At 37.7% G+C, this 19,375-nt stretch overlaps 1 protein-coding gene across 5 annotated transcripts in view; it reads left to right on the forward strand.

The window, feature by feature from the left end:
* Window positions 1-19,375, forward strand: part of LOC124369985 (myc box-dependent-interacting protein 1) — a 161,784-nt gene that overhangs the window by 93,410 nt on the left and 48,999 nt on the right. For all 5 annotated transcript variants that reach the window (XM_046828230.1, XM_046828229.1, XM_046828233.1 and 2 more), the window contains exon 2: window positions 10,785-10,920. In XM_046828230.1, the coding sequence (XP_046684186.1) occupies window positions 10,785-10,920 (136 nt within the window). The remainder of the gene's footprint in view (window positions 1-10,784; window positions 10,921-19,375) is intronic.

Consider the following 19,375-nt stretch of genomic DNA (forward strand, 5'->3'; position numbering starts at 1 on the left):
CACTATTTGAACCTTAACTTTCAAGTCTCTGCAATTCAGATTACAACTCTCTCTCTAACAATTATTAAAGTTCAATTAATTTTCAATTAATAATTCACAATAAAACAGTTCCAGTTAAATATTAATAAATTACTACTTTTCCAAATCTCAATTAAAGTTATTAACAAAGTTCAATTTTAATTCACTTCTCTTGCAAGCATGAACCAAATGTAACTTGTATGATTCTATTATGCTCTATTGTTCCTCGAGAATACGTTATTCAGATTGCTCTGTAGTTTCTATGAATTTAATTTTTTCCTATAAAAAGATAACAGAATTAATTTAATATCAAATTAGGATGACTATTTCAATAAAACGTACAATAAATTTGGTGCTTACCTCAAAATCACTCGCTGAAAAAAAATTTAAGAAATACGGCGCACTGCAATTAACTTTACTCACGAAAATAACCAAAAGAAGGGCGAAAATTATGAGCGGGCGCTTAAATACTTCCCTTTCCAACCAACCCTTCAGGACATCCGCGGTGTTCTCTCATTGGTCCAGCTGTATCAAACCAGGAGAACAATACTCGCAACAAGACAAGTTCTAATCAATTCAAGGCAGTCCACCTGCCTTCCTAACAATTTAAAACTACCAGTACTAACTTGCCAAAGGATTACATGTTCGTTTTTACCCTGACATTTCACAATCTAATCTAAAATTAAGTCCCAATATTTCAATCCCAAAATTTTTATTTAATTTAAGTTTCAATTAAAAAAATAAATCAATGTAGCCTTAAAAACGCTAACAATAATATATATATATATATATATATTATATATATATATATATATATATATATATATAATTGTTGTTACATCACTATACACCAACATCCCACAAGATAAAGACATAAACGCAACTAAACATTTCCTTGATACCAGATCTACACATTCAAAGCCCTCTACTTCTTTCCTTTTAACACTTATAGAGTTTATCCTAACAATGAACTGTTTTACATTCAAAGATGATTTCTATTTACAAATAAAAGGTACAGTCATGGGAACACGAATGGCATCCTCTTATGCAAATGCAAGTTTATGGGCTTCTTTGAACAAAATTTCTTAAATTACCCAAAATAAACTTTCTCTAATCTGGTATTGTTACATAGATGATATTTTCTTGATATGGCAACATGGTGAAGATCTCCTTAAAGATTTTCTATATTCCCTAAACAAATTTTTTAACATTAAATTTCACTTGGAAGTATTCCCACACAATCATTACCTTCCTAGATGTTGATGTGTTTTTAGAAGAAGGCTTTCTTAAAACAAAAATTCACGTTAAAGATACCAACACTATGAATTACTTAAATTATACTAGTCCCATCCTACACATGTAAAAAAAGTATTCCATAAAGTTTAGCCATTCGAGCAAAGAATTTATGTAGCAAAGAGTCTGATTTCACAAGTTATATTAAGAAATTAACAAACACATTCAAAAATTTAAATTATCCCGACAAACTTAAAAAAAATTAATAGGACAACAAATTTTAATTACAACAAATCTTTTCCTCTAGATGAACCTTAATTTACTACCAAATTCTACCCCGGACTTAACAAAATAAACCCTATAATTAAAACTGCTTTCCATATTCTACAGTTATCATCGGAAATTAAAGACATATTTTCAAAACCTCCTTGGGTCATCTTTAGAAGACCGTCAAATCTTAAAAATATGCTAGTCCAAACCAATCTTAAACACAAAAATCGAGAGAAAAATTTTAACGGATGTAAACCCTGTCAAAAACTACGTTGTGGTACGTGCAAAATTATGTTTCTAGTCAAAATGTTAGTAGTAACATAACCATAAACCATAAAACGTATCCAATTAAAGGAACAATTGATTGTAATTCAAGTAATATAATATATCAGCTAAATTGTATTTTTTGTAATAAACAATATATTGGCCAAACCTCTAACCCTCTTCGTATCAGAATGACAGGTCACCGTTACAGTATTGTTCATGGAGATGACAAGCCCCTCGCTGTACATTCCAGGGAACATAATCAGGACAAAATTGAAAACTGTCTCACGATAGTGAGACCTGCGCTGAGACACCTCGTCACGGGAAGAGTCTGTCGTAAAGGTAGTCGGGCTCGCGGATTGTCAAAACACTATGTGTCAGGTAGCAAGTTAACATCCTGCATACAGCGTCTATGGGCAGTATATTAACTGTTTCCCGGTATGGAAATACATCGTCACGGGAAGAGAGTCTGTCGTAAAGGTAGTCGGGCTCGCGGATTGTCAAAACACTATGTGTCAGGTAGCAAGTTAACATCCTGCATACAGCGTCTACGGGCAGTATATTAACTGTAATCCGGTATGGAGATACATCGTCACGGGAAGAGAGTCTGTCGTAAAGGTAGTCGGGCTCGCGGATTGTCAAAACACTATGTGTCAGGTAGCAAGTTAACATCCTGCATACAGCGTCTACGGGCAGTATATTAACTGTTTCCCGGTATGGAAATACATCGTCACGGGAAGAGAGTCTGTCGTAAAGGTAGTCGGGCTCGCGGATTGTCAAAACACTATGTGTCAGGTAGCAAGTTAACATCCTGCATACAGCGTCTACGGGCAGTATATTAACTGTAATCCGGTATGGAGATACATCGTCACGGGAAGAGAGTCCGTCGTAAAGGTAGTCGGGCTCGCGGATTGTCAAAACACTATGTGTCAGGTAGCAAGTTAACATCCTGCATACAGCGTCTACGGGCAGTATATTAACTGTAATCCGGTATGGAGATACATCGTCACGGGAAGAGAGTCTGTCGTAAAGGTAGTCGGGCTCGCGGATTGTCAAAACACTGTGTGTCAGGTAGCAAGTTAACATCCTGCATACAGCGTCTACGGGCAGTATATTAACTGTAATCCGGTATGGAGATACATCGTCACGGGAAGAGAGTCTGTCGTAAAGGTAGTCGGGCTCGCGGATTTTCAAAACACTATGTGTCAGGTAGCAAGTTAACATCCTGCATACAGCGTCTACGGGCAGTATATTAACTGTTTCCCGGTATGGAAATACATCGTCACGGGAAGAGAGTCTGTCGTAAAGGTAGTCGGGCTCGCGGATTGTCAAAACACTATGTGTCAGGTAGCAAGTTAACATCCTGCATACAGCGTCTACGGGCAGTATATTAACTGTAATCCGGTATGGAGATACATCGTCACGGGAAGAGAGTCTGTCGTAAAGGTAGTCGGGCTCGCGGATTGTCAAAACACTATGTGTCAGGTAGCAAGTTAACATCCTGCATACAGCGTCTACGGGCAGTATATTAACTGTTTCCCGGTATGGAAATACATCGTCACGGGAAGAGAGTCTGTCGTAAAGGTAGTCGGGCTCGCGGATTGTCAAAACACTATGTGTCAGGTAGCAAGTTAACATCCTGCATACAGCGTCTACGGGCAGTATATTAACTGTAATCCGGTATGGAGATACATCGTCACGGGAAGAGAGTCCGTCGTAAAGGTAGTCGGGCTCGCGGATTGTCAAAACACTATGTGTCAGGTAGCAAGTTAACATCCTGCATACAGCGTCTACGGGCAGTATATTAACTGTAATCCGGTATGGAGATACATCGTCACGGGAAGAGAGTCTGTCGTAAAGGTAGTCGGGCTCGCGGATTGTCAAAACACTATGTGTCAGGTAGCAAGTTAACATCCTGCATACAGCGTCTACGGGCAGTATATTAACTGTTTCCCGGTATGGAAATACATCGTCACGGGAAGAGAGTCTGTCGTAAAGGTAGTCGGGCTCGCGGATTGTCAAAACACTATGTGTCAGGTAGCAAGTTAACATCCTGCATACAGCGTCTACGGGCAGTATATTAACTGTAATCCGGTATGGAGATACATCGTCACGGGAAGAGAGTCTGTCGTAAAGGTAGTCGGGCTCGCGGATTGTCAAAACACTATGTGTCAGGTAGCAAGTTAACATCCTGCATACAGCGTCTACGGGCAGTATATTAACTGTAATCCGGTATGGAGATACATCGTCACGGGAAGAGAGTCTGTCGTAAAGGTAGTCGGGCTCGCGGATTGTCAAAACACTATGTGTCAGGTAGCAAGTTAACATCCTGCATACAGCGTCTACGGGCAGTATATTAACTGTAATCCGGTATGGAGATACATCGTCACGGGAAGAGAGTCTGTCGTAAAGGTAGTCGGGCTCGCGGATTGTCAAAACACTATGTGTCAGGTAGCAAGTTAACATCCTGCATACAGCGTCTACGGGCAGTATATTAACTGTAATCCGGTATGGAGATACATCGTCACGGGAAGAGAGTCTGTCGTAAAGGTAGTCGGGCTCGCGGATTGTCAAAACACTATGTGTCAGGTAGCAAGTTAACATCCTGCATACAGCGTCTACGGGCAGTATATTAACTGTAATCCGGTATGGAGATACATCGTCACGGGAAGAGAGTCTGTCGTAAAGGTAGTCGGGCTCGCGGATTGTCAAAACACTATGTGTCAGGTAGCAAGTTAACATCCTGCATACAGCGTCTACGGGCAGTATATTAACTGTTTCCCGGTATGGAAATACATCGTCACGGGAAGAGAGTCTGTCGTAAAGGTAGTCGGGCTCGCGGATTGTCAAAACACTATGTGTCAGGTAGCAAGTTAACATCCTGCATACAGCGTCTACGGGCAGTATATTAACTGTAATCCGGTATGGAGATACATCGTCACGGGAAGAGAGTCTGTCGTAAAGGTAGTCGGGCTCGCGGATTGTCAAAACACTATGTGTCAGGTAGCAAGTTAACATCCTGCATACAGCGTCTACGGGCAGTATATTAACTGTAATCCGGTATGGAGATACATCGTCACGGGAAGAGAGTCTGTCGTAAAGGTAGTCGGGCTCGCGGATTGTCAAAACACTATGTGTCAGGTAGCAAGTTAACATCCTGCATACAGCGTCTACGGGCAGTATATTAACTGTAATCCGGTATGGAGATACATCGTCACGGGAAGAGAGTCTGTCGTAAAGGTAGTCGGGCTCGCGGATTGTCAAAACACTATGTGTCAGGTAGCAAGTTAACATCCTGCATACAGCGTCTACGGGCAGTATATTAACTGTAATCCGGTATGGAGATACATCGTCACGGGAAGAGAGTCTGTCGTAAAGGTAGTCGGGCTCGCGGATTGTCAAAACACTATGTGTCAGGTAGCAAGTTAACATCCTGCATACAGCGTCTACGGGCAGTATATTAACTGTTTCCCGGTATGGAAATACATCGTCGAACTTTCTCAAGAAAAAACATAAATAAAGGTAAAATAAGACATCTTTACTTTTTTTAACACTTTTGCATACAATACAACATGAATAATTATTTGCTCAATCTATGATACCCAACTACTGCCTTTTTCCTTTTACAAGTATGAAAACATATTCATGGATATTGTTATAAATATGTAAACAATATACATAGTATAATAATGAAAGTTGGTATGATTTAAAAAAATTCTGTTTCCGCAGATCAACTTAAATTTTAAAAAGTAACATTTATGTAACAATCTCAGAAAAACATATTTAAGAAACTTGTGTGTAGATGATGTTTATTAATTTTACCAGTTTATAATGGACTATACACGATGAAAATGTCATAAACAATGCATAAGCCTTTAAGAAAATTGCTTTATACAATAAAAACATGAATATTTTGTAAAAGAGTTTTAAAACCTCTTAAAATTGAAAAAAAACCGTAGTTATATTTATAAATTAGACTTACAGACTTACAATTTAATACAAATCAACAATATTTGCAGTCTCTTTCATGGCCTCAAGAATATTTTACCCAATATTAAAATCTAATCTTTTATATCTTTTGAAAAAGAATTTTTAGATATATGCTGTTAAAGTAGCTGTGTTAAGCATATAATGGCCTACTATTACTGAAATTGAATCAAAATCTTGGAGTTTTAAATGTTTAAAAATTTGTAATTTTCACCTCCAACACAATTGAGTAAAATATAAGCAAATATAATATAGGCAGCCTAGTCATGCTTATTATAGACAATACAGCGTAAGACAATTTTGTAATGGCTTTTTCTCAAAAATGGTTAGTGTTATGAAAAAAGCGCAAGGAAAATTTTTGTAGACAATTGCATGATCTACCATTTTTGTCTGACATATTTTATCATTAACCTAGCCGTTTCGCTGAAAAATTCAAAAAACCCATTTTTATGAAATTTGAACTTGAATAAAATTTATTGCAGACATGGGATCGATGGCGACTTTTCACAGTTTCATAACAATGGTGTCCCTAACATCTATACAAATTTTCAGCTTTCTGGGAAATTTTGCAAGGGTCAATGTCTAAATTGACTGGACTACAGGTGTTTTAACTTGATTTATTGCATGGAGGCCAGACATTTCACTTACAGACCCACGCTTGCTACCCAGTGACATTTGTTTAGTTCTTGCTCATTAAGGACAAGGTCATTTTGTATGTTGTATTCTTGTGCTAGGTTCAGAGCTATGTAGGTGTTAATTTCTAGTTATTCAATATTACTGTTATATGTGAGTGGAACACTGTCATCATCATACAACACCATTTTACTATTCTCTTAGATGTACTGGAAAGTCATTAATGAACAAAATAAACAAAACTAGTTCGAGTACTAAGCCTTGTGGAACACCTCTGCTTACTGGCAGAGGCTCAGATTGAATTAGTCTTGTAACTCCGTTTGAAGTTCCCTTTAGTTCCACAATTTGTCTTCGATCCTTGATGTAAACCACCTGTGTAGATTGTCGAATGCCTACATTTAGGAGTTTATCCAGTATAATATCATGTCCTAGGCAATATATGGCTTTTCTAAGGTTAAGGTATAAACTAGTAATAGTATTGTCAAGTTCAATATTGTCTATTATGTATTGAATTAGGTCTATTATTGCAGTTGTAGTTGAATTTCCAGAAATAAATTCATTCTGTCTGTCAGTTAGTAGTTTATTCTGTTGTACATCGTTAACAAGTATAATTTTTCAATGAGTTTGAAACTGAGGGTAATAAAAAGATATAGTAATATAGTTAGTCATGTTTTTGGGGTCACCTTGTTTCAATTTCAGATAGATTTGTGCTGTTATTAGTTTTGTTGGAAAGATGACTTTTTCCATGGACAAATTTATAACTTTTACTGGGGGTGTTAGTAGCTCGTCTGCACAAATTTAAGGATCTTCATTGATATCTCGTCTGTACCAGTAGAAGTTGAGTTCGTTGCAGATCTAATAACTTTGGCCATCTCATCTGCTACAGTTGGGGCTAGGGTGTATAGCGTGTCTCTTGGGAGTACGTTGCAGATCTAATAACTTTGGCCATCTCATCTGCTACAGTTGGGGCTAGGGTGTATAGCGTGTCTCTTGGGAGTACGTTGCAGATCTAATAACTTTGGCCATCTCATCTGCTACAGTTGGGGCTAGGGTGTATAGCGTGTCTCTTGGGAGTACGTGGCAGATCTAATAACTTTGGCCATCTCATCTGCTACAGTTGGGGCTAGGGTGTATAGCGTGTCTCTTGGGAGTACGTGGCAGATCTAATAACTTTGGCCATCTCATCTGCTACAGTTGGGGCTAGGGTGTATAGCGTGTCTCTTGAGAGTACGTGGCAGATTTGGATGGTAGGTTTAGAGTTTTTATTTTGTATATTCAGTTACATTTGAGAAGTATATATTAAAACAGTTAACTATTGGTGTTTGTTAGGGGTTCCATGTCATGGCAGATTTCTGTATTAGTCGCTTTAGGTTCAGTCTTCCTCCCCCTTTCACTGTTAATACTTTTCCAGATGGCTTTCAATTTATTATCAGCTTGGTAAATATGGGCTGCATTGGCTCCTCGTCTTGATTGTTTTAGTTGTTGGTCATAGATTTTCTTTTTTGCTGAGGCAGCCTCTTTTTCATCTACATTTCCAGTCTTAAGATTACATGCATATGAGTTTGAACAAAAAGGCAGTTATTATGATGTGGCCACCACACCTTACCACCCACGGTACTCCTACTAGGGCTATTGTCCACGGTTCTGTGTCCTTGGGTTAGCTCTTAATGGGCATACTTCGGCAAAACCTAATTTACATAACCAGAGACAATGATTAGTTCAAAAATGTATTGATTATACAAAGTAACCACAAACCATATTGAAAAACATGAAGCTATGATTATTGAAATAAACATAACTAAACCATTTTCCATATATTTTATTTACATAACATGTATGTTTTTACTTTTAAAATTATTAGTATTTTTAAAATACTTTTATTTAAAAGCATAAACTATTTTTATTGGTGGTATTATTTAACAAGAAGGGTTGCCTTTAAATTTGTACATGTTTTTGTTCACTATACAGGGTTTATCCATAATCTGAGTTGAGATAAACTCATCAGAGTTAAATGGATTGGTCCCTTCAAAAGCTATGCTGCCTGCCATTTGTTATGGCTGCTAAGACTTAGTGGGTACCACTACTGTGTTACGTCTATCGCTTCCTTGGGAAACCGTGTATCGAGTAAAGGAGAAGAAATTCCAGATACTTTGCCTAGTGAAGCTGTTTTGCCATTTTTTGTTTCTTCAGACACAGATACACAGCATATTTCAGCTGTCACTGTGTTACAACGTACTCTCAGACGAACATTGAGAGCTTGCTCTCTCTTCGAGTACCATGCCAGCCAGTAGGTAGGAAACTACCTCTACTACCAAACTCTTCATAATTAATACATATATAAACATGGCTTTACTTTATGGCATAATGAGTACATAGCATTTTTTTCATAATACAAAAGTATGATGTTTTAAGTATCATAATTAGAATACTCTTTTTATCATAGCTGTGGTTGGAAAGGTTTATTCAAAATAAGTGTTGTACCTCCATCTCACTTTCCTCTTAGCGGAGCGTCTGAAATCTAGAGTCATGTTCGTCTGAGGAGGTCCAAAAAAGGTTGGACGAAAAAGCTCAAAATGAACTCTTTACATAGTTTCAACATCAGGGACACCTGGACGATGTACTAGTAGCATGGTGCAACGACCAAGTTTTCTACACATAACATAGCCATGGTGGGAAGGCTTGATTCAATGAAATTGTTGAGTTTAGCTAAAATTCACCTTCCTCGTAATGCAGCATCTGGAATCTGATGCTGTCACATACTAGAGTCATTAGGCATTTCCGAGTCATTATTCATTAACTCTGTACCCTGGGCCCATAATACATGCCTTGGGGCTTTTTAATACTTTTCGCTCTAGTTATTCTTCTCAGTTGTAGTTATTTTCAGTTTTTATTTCCTGATGTATTGGATCTTTCTCTGTTTTGTCACATATTGGAGCAATAGAGCATGCATAGACAGGCATACATAGGTTTGAGTATTGATAGTTCAAATAGCAACAAACACTCATCTTTCCTTCTCTTAGCCTCTCAATTTTACCACAAATATTACTTTGTCCTTTATAGCTAAGTAATTTGTACAATATTGATATTTTAGTAGTTTATTAATTATGAATATTGATGGATAACTACAAATAGACGGAATACAAATAATTTTGGGATGATAATACCGGAGTTTTATTATTTATTTCTGCTCTATAAATCATAGCCTCTGGGTCACTTTAAATGTGATGCCTTCAGGAAAGCAATAAATAGGGGTATACTATTGCACATATGCATGCAGTAATTAGAAATATTATAAACTGAGTCAAACTTTACGTATACCAAGCAGCACATGCTAGATTTGAGATATTCTCTTTTTAGATGTAGTTATTAATCAGTCAAATCGGTCTAAAGTTGTTTAAAATAATTTTGGAATAGTTTAAATCTAAAGAGTTTTATTTCTGGACCAAGTAAATAATACTTGCATCATGTTTGTAACTACATGTACATTAAATAACAAACTGATTACACAAATAACACCTTCAGAATCAGAAACTCTTTATGCATCAGTTTGGGTAATGTACAATGAATAGCATCATGAATAAGAATAGTGTACGATAAAGGTTAACAAGAGCATATAAATATTTAGCTATAAGAACAACTATTACAATTAGAAATGGTTATAAAATAATATACGATTAGTATAGCATGTTATAGAACATTGATGCTATTGTACAATGTATACGGTTTTAAATAAAGGCAATTAACAGAGTTTATAACTATGTTATACATTTCAGCTCAGACAAAAACAATCTAACACACACATATAATATAAATTAAATAACATTAAAATGTAATACAATAAATAAACCACAAAAACACTTACACAACTATTGCTCATATAGATATTACCTGTAAATAATTCTGTTTTTATAAAGGAGTCCTTAAAACTAAAATTATATCTTTCTTATGAGAAACACATAAAGTAATAGTTCAGAAATAATTAAAAACCACAAAGATTGTTTATGTTTAATTCCAATGAAGCACACAGGTTATTCTAGTCAGTGTAGTAAATAAATATACATTTTATTTAAATTTTATTTCACTGATCTGTGTTGCACAATTTATATTTATGTGTATCACACAAATGTTATCGTTCTTGTGTTTTTTTCCCTATAATTTGGATTTTACAAAGCCAATAACATGGATGGGAACAATCGGGATAGGGAAGGCATCGGTACTCCTTATCTCCCATAGGTAGGTCAGGTGAACTACTGCAGTTTCGGTAGAAGAAATTGAAAAGGTGATTAAGAATTAGTAGGTATTTAATAGGTATGTTCATAAAATTCCCATAATAACAGATTATATTGCGCAAATGGTAATCTCTCCTGTTTTTCTGACAGATTCTTCAGAACCTTGGGAAGGTTGACCGGACGTCCGATGAAATCTTTGAGGAACATCTTCAGAACTTCACACGGCAACAGAACGCAGCTAACAGACTGCAGAAGGAGTTCAATAACTATATCAGATGTATTAGAGGTCGGTGTTTATCACTTATTTTACAATGTAAGTGATGTATAATGTATAATTTAAATTGTTTATGTTTTCTGAAACGTATCTAACTTCAAATTATATTCAAACCTATCTTTAGTTAAATTTACTTAGCAGTGATTTTTATTACAATTTAAAACACTTTTTTTACTAGTCATGGACATATTAAACCTAATAGATTTTATGTAGAGCCTTAACATGAATCTGCAGAACAACAATCATGTACATGTTGTAACTTCTTGGAAGAGTGTTGCGCTCGTGCTCAGGGCCAGTGATGAACATGAATCTGCAGAGCAACAATCATGTACATGTTGTAACTTCTTGGAGGAGTGTTGCGCTCGTGCTCAGGGCCAGTGCTGAACATGAATCTGCAGAACAACAATCATGTACATGTTGTAACTTCTTGGAGGAGTGTTGTGCTCGTGCTCAGGGCCAGGTACTGAACATGAATCTGCAGAACAACAATCATGTACATGTTGTAACTTCTTGGAGGAGTGTTGCGCTCGTGCTCAGGGCCAGTGCCGAACATGATTCTGCAGAACGACAATCATGTACATGTTGTAACTTCTTGGAGGAGTGTTGCGCTCGTGCTCAGGGCCAGGTACTGAACATGAATCTGCAGAACAACAATCATGTACATGTTGTAACTTCTTGGAGGAGTGTTGCGCTCGTGCTCAGGGCCAGGTACTGAACATGAATCTGCAGAACGAAAATCATGTACATGTTGTAACTTCTTGGAGGAGTGTTACGCTCGTGCTCAGGGCCAGTGCTGAACATGAATCTGCAGAACAACAATCATGTACATGTTGTAACTTCTTGGAGGAGTGTTGCGCTCGTGCTCAGGGCCAGGTACTGAACATGAATCTGCAGAACGAAAATCATGTACATGTTGTAACTTCTTGGAGGAGTGTTACGCTCGTGCTCAGGGCCAGTGCTGAACATGAATCTGCAGAACAACAATCATGTACATGTTGTAACTTCTTGGAGGAGTGTTGCGCTCGTGCTCAGGGCCAGTGCTGAACATGAATCTGCAGAACGACAATCATGTACATGTTGTAACTTCTTGGAGGAGTGTTGCGCTCGTGCTCAGGGCCTGTACTGAACATGAATCTGCAGAACAACAATCATGTACATGTTGTAACTTCTTGGAGGAGTGTTGCGCTCGTGCTCAGGGCCAGGTACTGAACATGATTCTGCAGAACGAACAATCATGTACATGTTGTAACTTCTTGGAGGAGTGTTGCGCTCGTGCTCAGGGCCTGTGCTGAACATGAATCTGCAGAACAACAATCATGTACATGTTGTAACTTCTTGGATTAGTGTTGCGCTTATGCTCAGGACCAGGTACTGAACATGAATCTGCAGAACAACAATCATGTACATGTTGTAACTTCTTGGAGGAGTTTTGCGCTCGTGCTCAGGGCCAGAGCTGAACATGAATCTGCAGAACAACAATCATGTACATGTTGTAACTTCTTCGAGGAGTGTTGCGCTCGTGCTCAGGGCCAGAGCTGAACATGAATCTGCAGAACAACAATCATGTACATGTTGTAACTTCTTCGAGGAGTGTTGCGCTCGTGCTCAGGGCCAGTGCTGAACATGAATCTGCAGAACAACAATCATGTACATGTTGTAACTTCTTGGAGGAGTGTTGTGCTCGTGCTCAGGGCCAGGTACTGAACATGATTCTGCAGAACGACAATCATGTACATGTTGTAACTTCTTGGAGGAGTGTTGGTTCGTGCTCAGGGCCAGTGCTGAACATGAATCTGCAGAACAACAATCATGTACATGTTGTAACTTCTTGGAGGAGTGTTGCGCTCATGCTCAGGGCCAGGTACTGAACATGAATCTGCAGAACAACAATCATGCTGTTTCGGACTGACGAGGTCCAGGAGAGCAACTCTTACCTCCTGCTGCTTCCTCATCATGGGTGATCGTAGACATTTTTCCAGGATTTTCCTGCTCTGCTGGAAAACTGGCCTCCAGGATGAGCCAGTCAACATCTTACTTAGTCAACATCTGTGATACCCTGCTATTTGTTATTTATTTATTTGTTATTGTTGCTAGTTATTATAGTTTTTAAGTTTAGTTTAAGTGCTATTTAGTCTTATTTCTTGGTTTTCATTAGGAGCCCACCCTTAGCCAAAGGATACCGGGTGGAATTGGCAGTTATTGTTTTAAATTATGGCTGTTCCTAATTTTTTTTATTTATCCAGATGCACCTGAGACATACACGACAAATTTTGGGTAAACGGTAGTAATGTGTTTTTCTTTCTTAAATTCATCTGGCTTTTTTTTTACAAAAGGTTCTTATCTAGGTTAAAGATGTTATTTTTTGGGTGAATGAATGATAAGTAAATGAATCTGAGCACGCTATCCACGGTGTTTTATTCCTTCTAGGTTTTAATTCTGATCCGCCATTCCGTTCGCCACCATGGGGGCTCGCTTCCTAATTGTCTATTTTGGGTGTGCAAACGGAGATGTGCGGTTTCAAGGGTGTTCTTGTTACTTCTGAAGTACATACTTGATTTAGTCGACGCAGAAGATAGGTTCCCAAGCAGTTTCCTGCACAGCTGGTCTACGTGTGGCTTCCAAGATAGTTTGGAGTCAATTACAACGCCAAGGTACTTATTAATTTTAAGGTCAATGCCAGTTATTCCTATATCTACATTCTTGCCTTTGGTTTTAAAGACTACTTCGACAGTTTTTTCTTTGTTAAGAAGCAAGTGATTAGGAACATAGTATTCTTTAGTAGCAGTAAAGGCTGTCTGTGTTAATTAATGTTTGCTCTTTATGTTTTCCTGCTGTTGTAATGACAGTGTCATCTGCATACATTATTGTTTAACAGATTCCTTGTAGACGAATTGGTAGGTTATTAGTCAGTAGAAGGAATAATACTGGTCCCAACAATGATCCTTGTGGTACACCTTGTTTAACATGGAGTGGCTTTGATTGTACTTTTTGTGTTATGATATTGGTTGTGTGCTGCAGCTCTATGAGCTGTTCTCTATCACTCAAATAGCTATGGAACCACTTTGCTGACTACTATAGAACGTATTACAGGTCATATTAACATCTTCAGTTAAAACAATACTTTCCCAGTATTGGTTTTCCAGGTTGCTTTAAAATAATCAATACATTTTTTACTGAAATTTCTCCTAATTTCTTTGGTTTTCTTGGGAATGTCTCTGGGAAAGTTTAATATGGCTACTTGCGCCAAATGGTCTGATACGCCCGTCAAGATGACTGCTGTGCGGATTTTGTCAGGTTCCATATTCGTGCAGATCCAATCTATTGATCATGTGGTTTTATGTGTTATTCTAGTTGGCGTTAGCTTTAATCTAGTTATGTTAAAATATGATAGGAAGCTCTCTAGTTTTTTTGCTGTCATCATTATCTTGTAGATTGTTAACATTTATATCTCCCATGATCACAATATTTTTGTTAATTTAGAGAGGTCAGTCCAGGATATCTGTTAGGATGTCAATTACATTGTCCAGGTTGGCGTTTGGAGGTCTATATACTCCTAGCACTAGTAGGGTTTCCGTTTTTAGTTTTATTTCACGGAGTATTGCTTCACACAGAAGCTCTATTTCATGTCCACTTGTGCTTAGGAGTTTTGCAGAATTGTATAGTCCTATTTTTATATATGCTGCCATACCTCCTTTTATAAGATTTATCCTTGAGAAGCCCCCCATCAGAGAACAGCCATACAAGTGTTATCTAAGTTTGCTTTAGATAGTCCATGCTACGTTATTATTAATACATCTGATGTTTCATTACACAGGAAGTGGGAGAGTCTTTCTACTTTGTTTGACAGCCCATCAATATTTTGATGTGTAACTGTTAGAGGGGTTAGTTTTTTGTGAGTGCTAGAGAATTGACATGTCCTCTGGAGTTTAGGTATATTTTGGTTTTCTGTTGAGTTAATTATTTTTTTATAATTTTGTTATGCCGTTGGGCACCTTCCCTAAAAAATTTTGTTAAGTGATGTTATGTTAACGACCATTTCCAGTGGATTCTGTTCAGAAGATGAATGATTGTTGTTTTATGCCCTGTGGGTATGGTGGTTCAATGTCTGTTTTTCTTTTTCTTAGAATTTATTTTTCCTTTGCTGGAACATCGTCTCTGAGTTCAGAGTATGATTGAAGATTAGCACTGGCTGTACTGTCTTGCTTTTCAGTGCTCTCTGTAGTCTCTATTTTCTTCTCCTATGCTCCTTGGAAAAGGCGCTATGCTTCGTGAAGAAATCTTCATAATCTTCATCCTTTTCCTTTATTTTTGAGTTTAGTGGAGGAGAGTTGCTCAGCTGTATTTTTTTATGTTGTCATGTATTTGATGCCCAAAGGTATTTGATTTTTCAACAGCTTTTGCTACTTGAAGGGAGACACTAAACACGTTTGTCCTTTTCCCTTTGATTGCCTGGGGCTTTCTCAGAGTATTCAATTTGATTCTCTGTGCAGGACTGCTTCTATCAAGGTATTTTTCAGTTTTTTCTTGCAGGTTTGGCTGGTTTCTGAAGTCAAGAATAGACTATTTCCTGTCAAGCTGGTTTTCAGTTTTCTTTGCAGGTTTGACTGATCCTGAGGTCAGATATTAGTTTTGTTCTGTCCCGATGCTCATCAGTTTTTGATTACAGGTTTGTCCGACTCCTGAAGTTAAAGTATTAAGAGTTGTTTCAATCCGGTCAAGTTTGTTTTTTACTTTTGATATCTCAAATAGAACAGAGATGGAGTTGCCCTAAATAGGCACTTAACAAATATTTGGGGCTTTTGAATATGAAAAGAAGTTTGTGTTGCAGAGTCCTTGAGGTTGTTTTTTTTTTTTTCTATTTCTCGATTTTCAGTTTTCTTTAGGCACAGTAATATTTTTCCAGTTCTCCTATTGTTACAGGTTACATAGTTATCAATGAGTTGTCCCAGTTTTAGGTCATGCTCCTCATAGATGCATTGTGCTTCAAGGTGAAGTTTCTTCTCTTTTGAGAGCTGAGTCTGGACATCCGCATTTAGCTGTAATAAATGCTCTATTTTGTCAGTATGTTTCCTCTCTTCATTTTCCATCTCTTCCACTTTATCCTCCATAATATTTAGTTTGGTGTTTAACTGAAGAATTTCTTTTTTTTTCTTTTTTGAAGATTTTTTCAACTAATTCTAACTCTTATTTTTGGAGCCATCTCCAATCTATCCTCCTCACTGTTTATTTTGTTTTCCAGATATTTATTTTCAATAAGACTATTTGCAAGGTCTTCAATAGTGCCTGAGCTATTTAATGAGACTGGATCTGATATCTCTTTAGATAGGTGTAGATACTGATCTCCCTACATTTTATGCATTGCTTGGTTTCAGTTTTCTGAAAAGTCCATTTTTCAAATTTTTTCTACGATATTTTGGCATCCTACGTGATACTATTTGTGACAAGGACCTGTGCATTTTATAGCTGAAACTCTAACTCTAATATCACATTTACCACATAGATATTTGTAGAGCATTTTGTATTCTGTGGTATATAAAATAAATGCTATTTATTCTGTTGCGGTAGTAAAACAGTAATTATATACATATAGATGAGGAGTTGTATTGAGACACTTGAAAATTCTAAGTTTCATTAGTAACCAAGCAATAAATAGTGAGCAGATGTCTAAGGTCAGTTATCAGCAACCACACTGTCAGCAGGTGAGGTCAGTGCTCTCGGCTGCTCGACACACTTCATCTGTTGGTATATTTGTGTAGTGTTTGAGGTTGACATGTATAACAGCAGTGAGTTGGCTGTGATGTCACTTCCCATATCATGGGTTTCAACAAATAGTGATTGTCTACTTGTTTCTTAAAAAATATATTTAACTATAAATATTACTTAGTTTTTCATTTCTTTTAATTTTCATGAAGCTTACTTTAATGTCTTTCTAATAATGAAGTGCTTGATATGAGTCATATATCTGTCGGTTATGTTGGTTGGTGTATTTTAGTATAAAATTCATGTGTGAAAGGACTTGCGGTTATTCCAGGTACAGATTTTGCACAAGGTAATGTTAGTCTGTAGACAACATCATTTCCAACATTCCAGGTGTCGCGGTGTCCGTGGTCAACACAGCAATCTCGGATCACTGTGGCCAAGAGGCTGTAATCAGTGGAAAAACACTTCGAAAGGGAGCTCAAAATCACAAAAACAGTAAGAGACATGAGGCTGGAAACATTGCTCTTCTGAACACTTCCCTGTCCAAAGAAACGTGGAACTTTCTAAATTTAACGCAATCAGTAGAACAGCAGTTTCAAACGTTTAACGAGGTCCTAAATTATCATCTAAATTTGTGCTGTCCTACGAAATAACAATCAAAGTTTCGTCAAAAAAAGGCAAAACAGCAATTGGATCACAAAAGGTATATTGGTGTGTCGAGAGAGAAATTAAAATTTTTCTCCCAAAATCAATAAAAACACTTCGAACGCTGAATTCAAACTCTTTTTCAATCGATACAAAAAAACATATAAGAAAGTCTGATCCAAGCAGCGAAAGCTATGGATGTCTCAAAATCAATTATATCTTCAAAAAAATGTTTCAAAAACAATTTGGGGCATCATCAAAAATAAACAAAAGACAGGGTTGATCAAATCAAACTTAAAATTGGAGATGAACTTGTATGTGAGGCTGGGGAGGTGGCGAACGAGTTTAACACAGATTTTTCGCGTCTGTGGCTTGCGAGCTAAACCCCCGGCCATTGCAGCCTCAAGTGAATCTTAGGCGAATACATAGTCCAGTAACGTCACTGGCACTGGTACCGGTTTTAGAAGAAGAGCTTGATCGAATCTTTAGACAGCTCCCGTCCAAAAAAATCGAACGATATTGAATTGACGTCTATGTGGCTCATAAAGAAATGTTACAAACATATTCTGAGCCACTAACACATTTAATTAATTTGTCTTTTGAACAAGGAGTATTTCCCTCACTCCTACAATCCGCGAAAGTAAGTCCAATTTATAAAAAGGGCGATCCCTGTTCCACAAATAATTATCGGCCTGTCTCCATTTTGCCAGTTTTGAGCAAAATTTTTGAAAAATCTTTTTTGATCAGAATGCTGAAGTTTTTTAAATCAAAACAACCAATTCTCTGAATACCAATTCGGATTCAGAAAAGGAAAATCAACTACCGACGCTGTGGCGAATCTAGTTGAAATGGTTGTTGAGGGTATAGAAAATCGAAATGCCACCTTAGGTGTCTTTCTCGACCTCTCTAAGGCATTCGATTGTGTTGACCACGAATATCTGCTCGACATTTTTGGAAACACACGGCATCCGAGGCGTGCCACACTTGTGGCTTAGATCATTTCTAAGCGACAGAACTCAAGTTTGTCCAAATCTCAAATCAACTTTCAAACAAAATCCGACTGGACTATGGGGTTCCTCAGGGATCTATTCTTAGCCCAATTCTGTTTCTGCTATATGTCAATGACATTGAGTCATCACTAATGCACGGAAAGGCCGTGCAGTATGCTGATGACACGACTCTCTTTTTTCAGTGAAAAATCAACATCTCTCTTGGAAGAACGCTCTTTTGTTGATGTCAACAATTGCGTTCAACACTTCAAACAGCCTCAATCTCCAAACAAACACAACGAAGACCAATGTCATCAACTTTGCTCTTCGGCCTGTGGATTCTCGGTGTGGTCCTGCCACTATGTTTTGGCAGACTCCTTACTAGAAGAAGGTCTATAGTTCGAGATTCCTTGGAATACACCTTGATCGAGGGTTGACCATGGAATAATCAAATTGATCACGTTTGCGCCAAAATATCCTCAGGAAATTTTGTTTTGAGGAATCTAGCCAAATATTGCCCCACTCAGGTACTGATGACGGCGTATTATGGCTTGATTTACCCCCACCTTACCTACGGAGTGGCATTGTGGGGTGCTTGTGCAAACAATCAGTTGATGAGGGTCCTTCAGATTGCAAAAGCAAGCGATTCGAATAATCGCACATTTGAAATTCAGAGAGTCATGCAGAGAATCTTTTCAAAAGTTTGCCGCTGTTGACCCTGCCGAGTCTCTACATTTTCGAAACAACACAGTATTGTATGTCAAAATGCGTCAAGACAAGTGGCCAAGACATACATTCATATGAGACCAGAGCCAGGGGAAACACCGAATTGGCCAACACAGAACGGTGATTTAATGAACGCCTGCCCATCACAAGCAGGAGTTCATTTCATCAACAAGCTGCCACACCGAATAAAAAATGCCCCAACGCCCAAAGGCGTTCAAAATTCGTCTAAAAACGCTTTTTTAGCGACACAGGCATTTTATAATGTCGACGAGTATTTGGCAAAAAACTGGGAGACCAGCCAATAGGTATGTCGCCCCGTCGCTGGTGGTGGGATGATTGGCGAATAAAAGGAAATGAATGAAGGTGAAATTGTATGTTTGATTGAGGATTTTGATGTAGAACGGATG

This window comes from Homalodisca vitripennis, chromosome X (assembly GCF_021130785.1).
Source record: "Homalodisca vitripennis isolate AUS2020 chromosome X, UT_GWSS_2.1, whole genome shotgun sequence".
NCBI lineage: Eukaryota > Metazoa > Arthropoda > Insecta > Hemiptera > Cicadellidae > Homalodisca > Homalodisca vitripennis.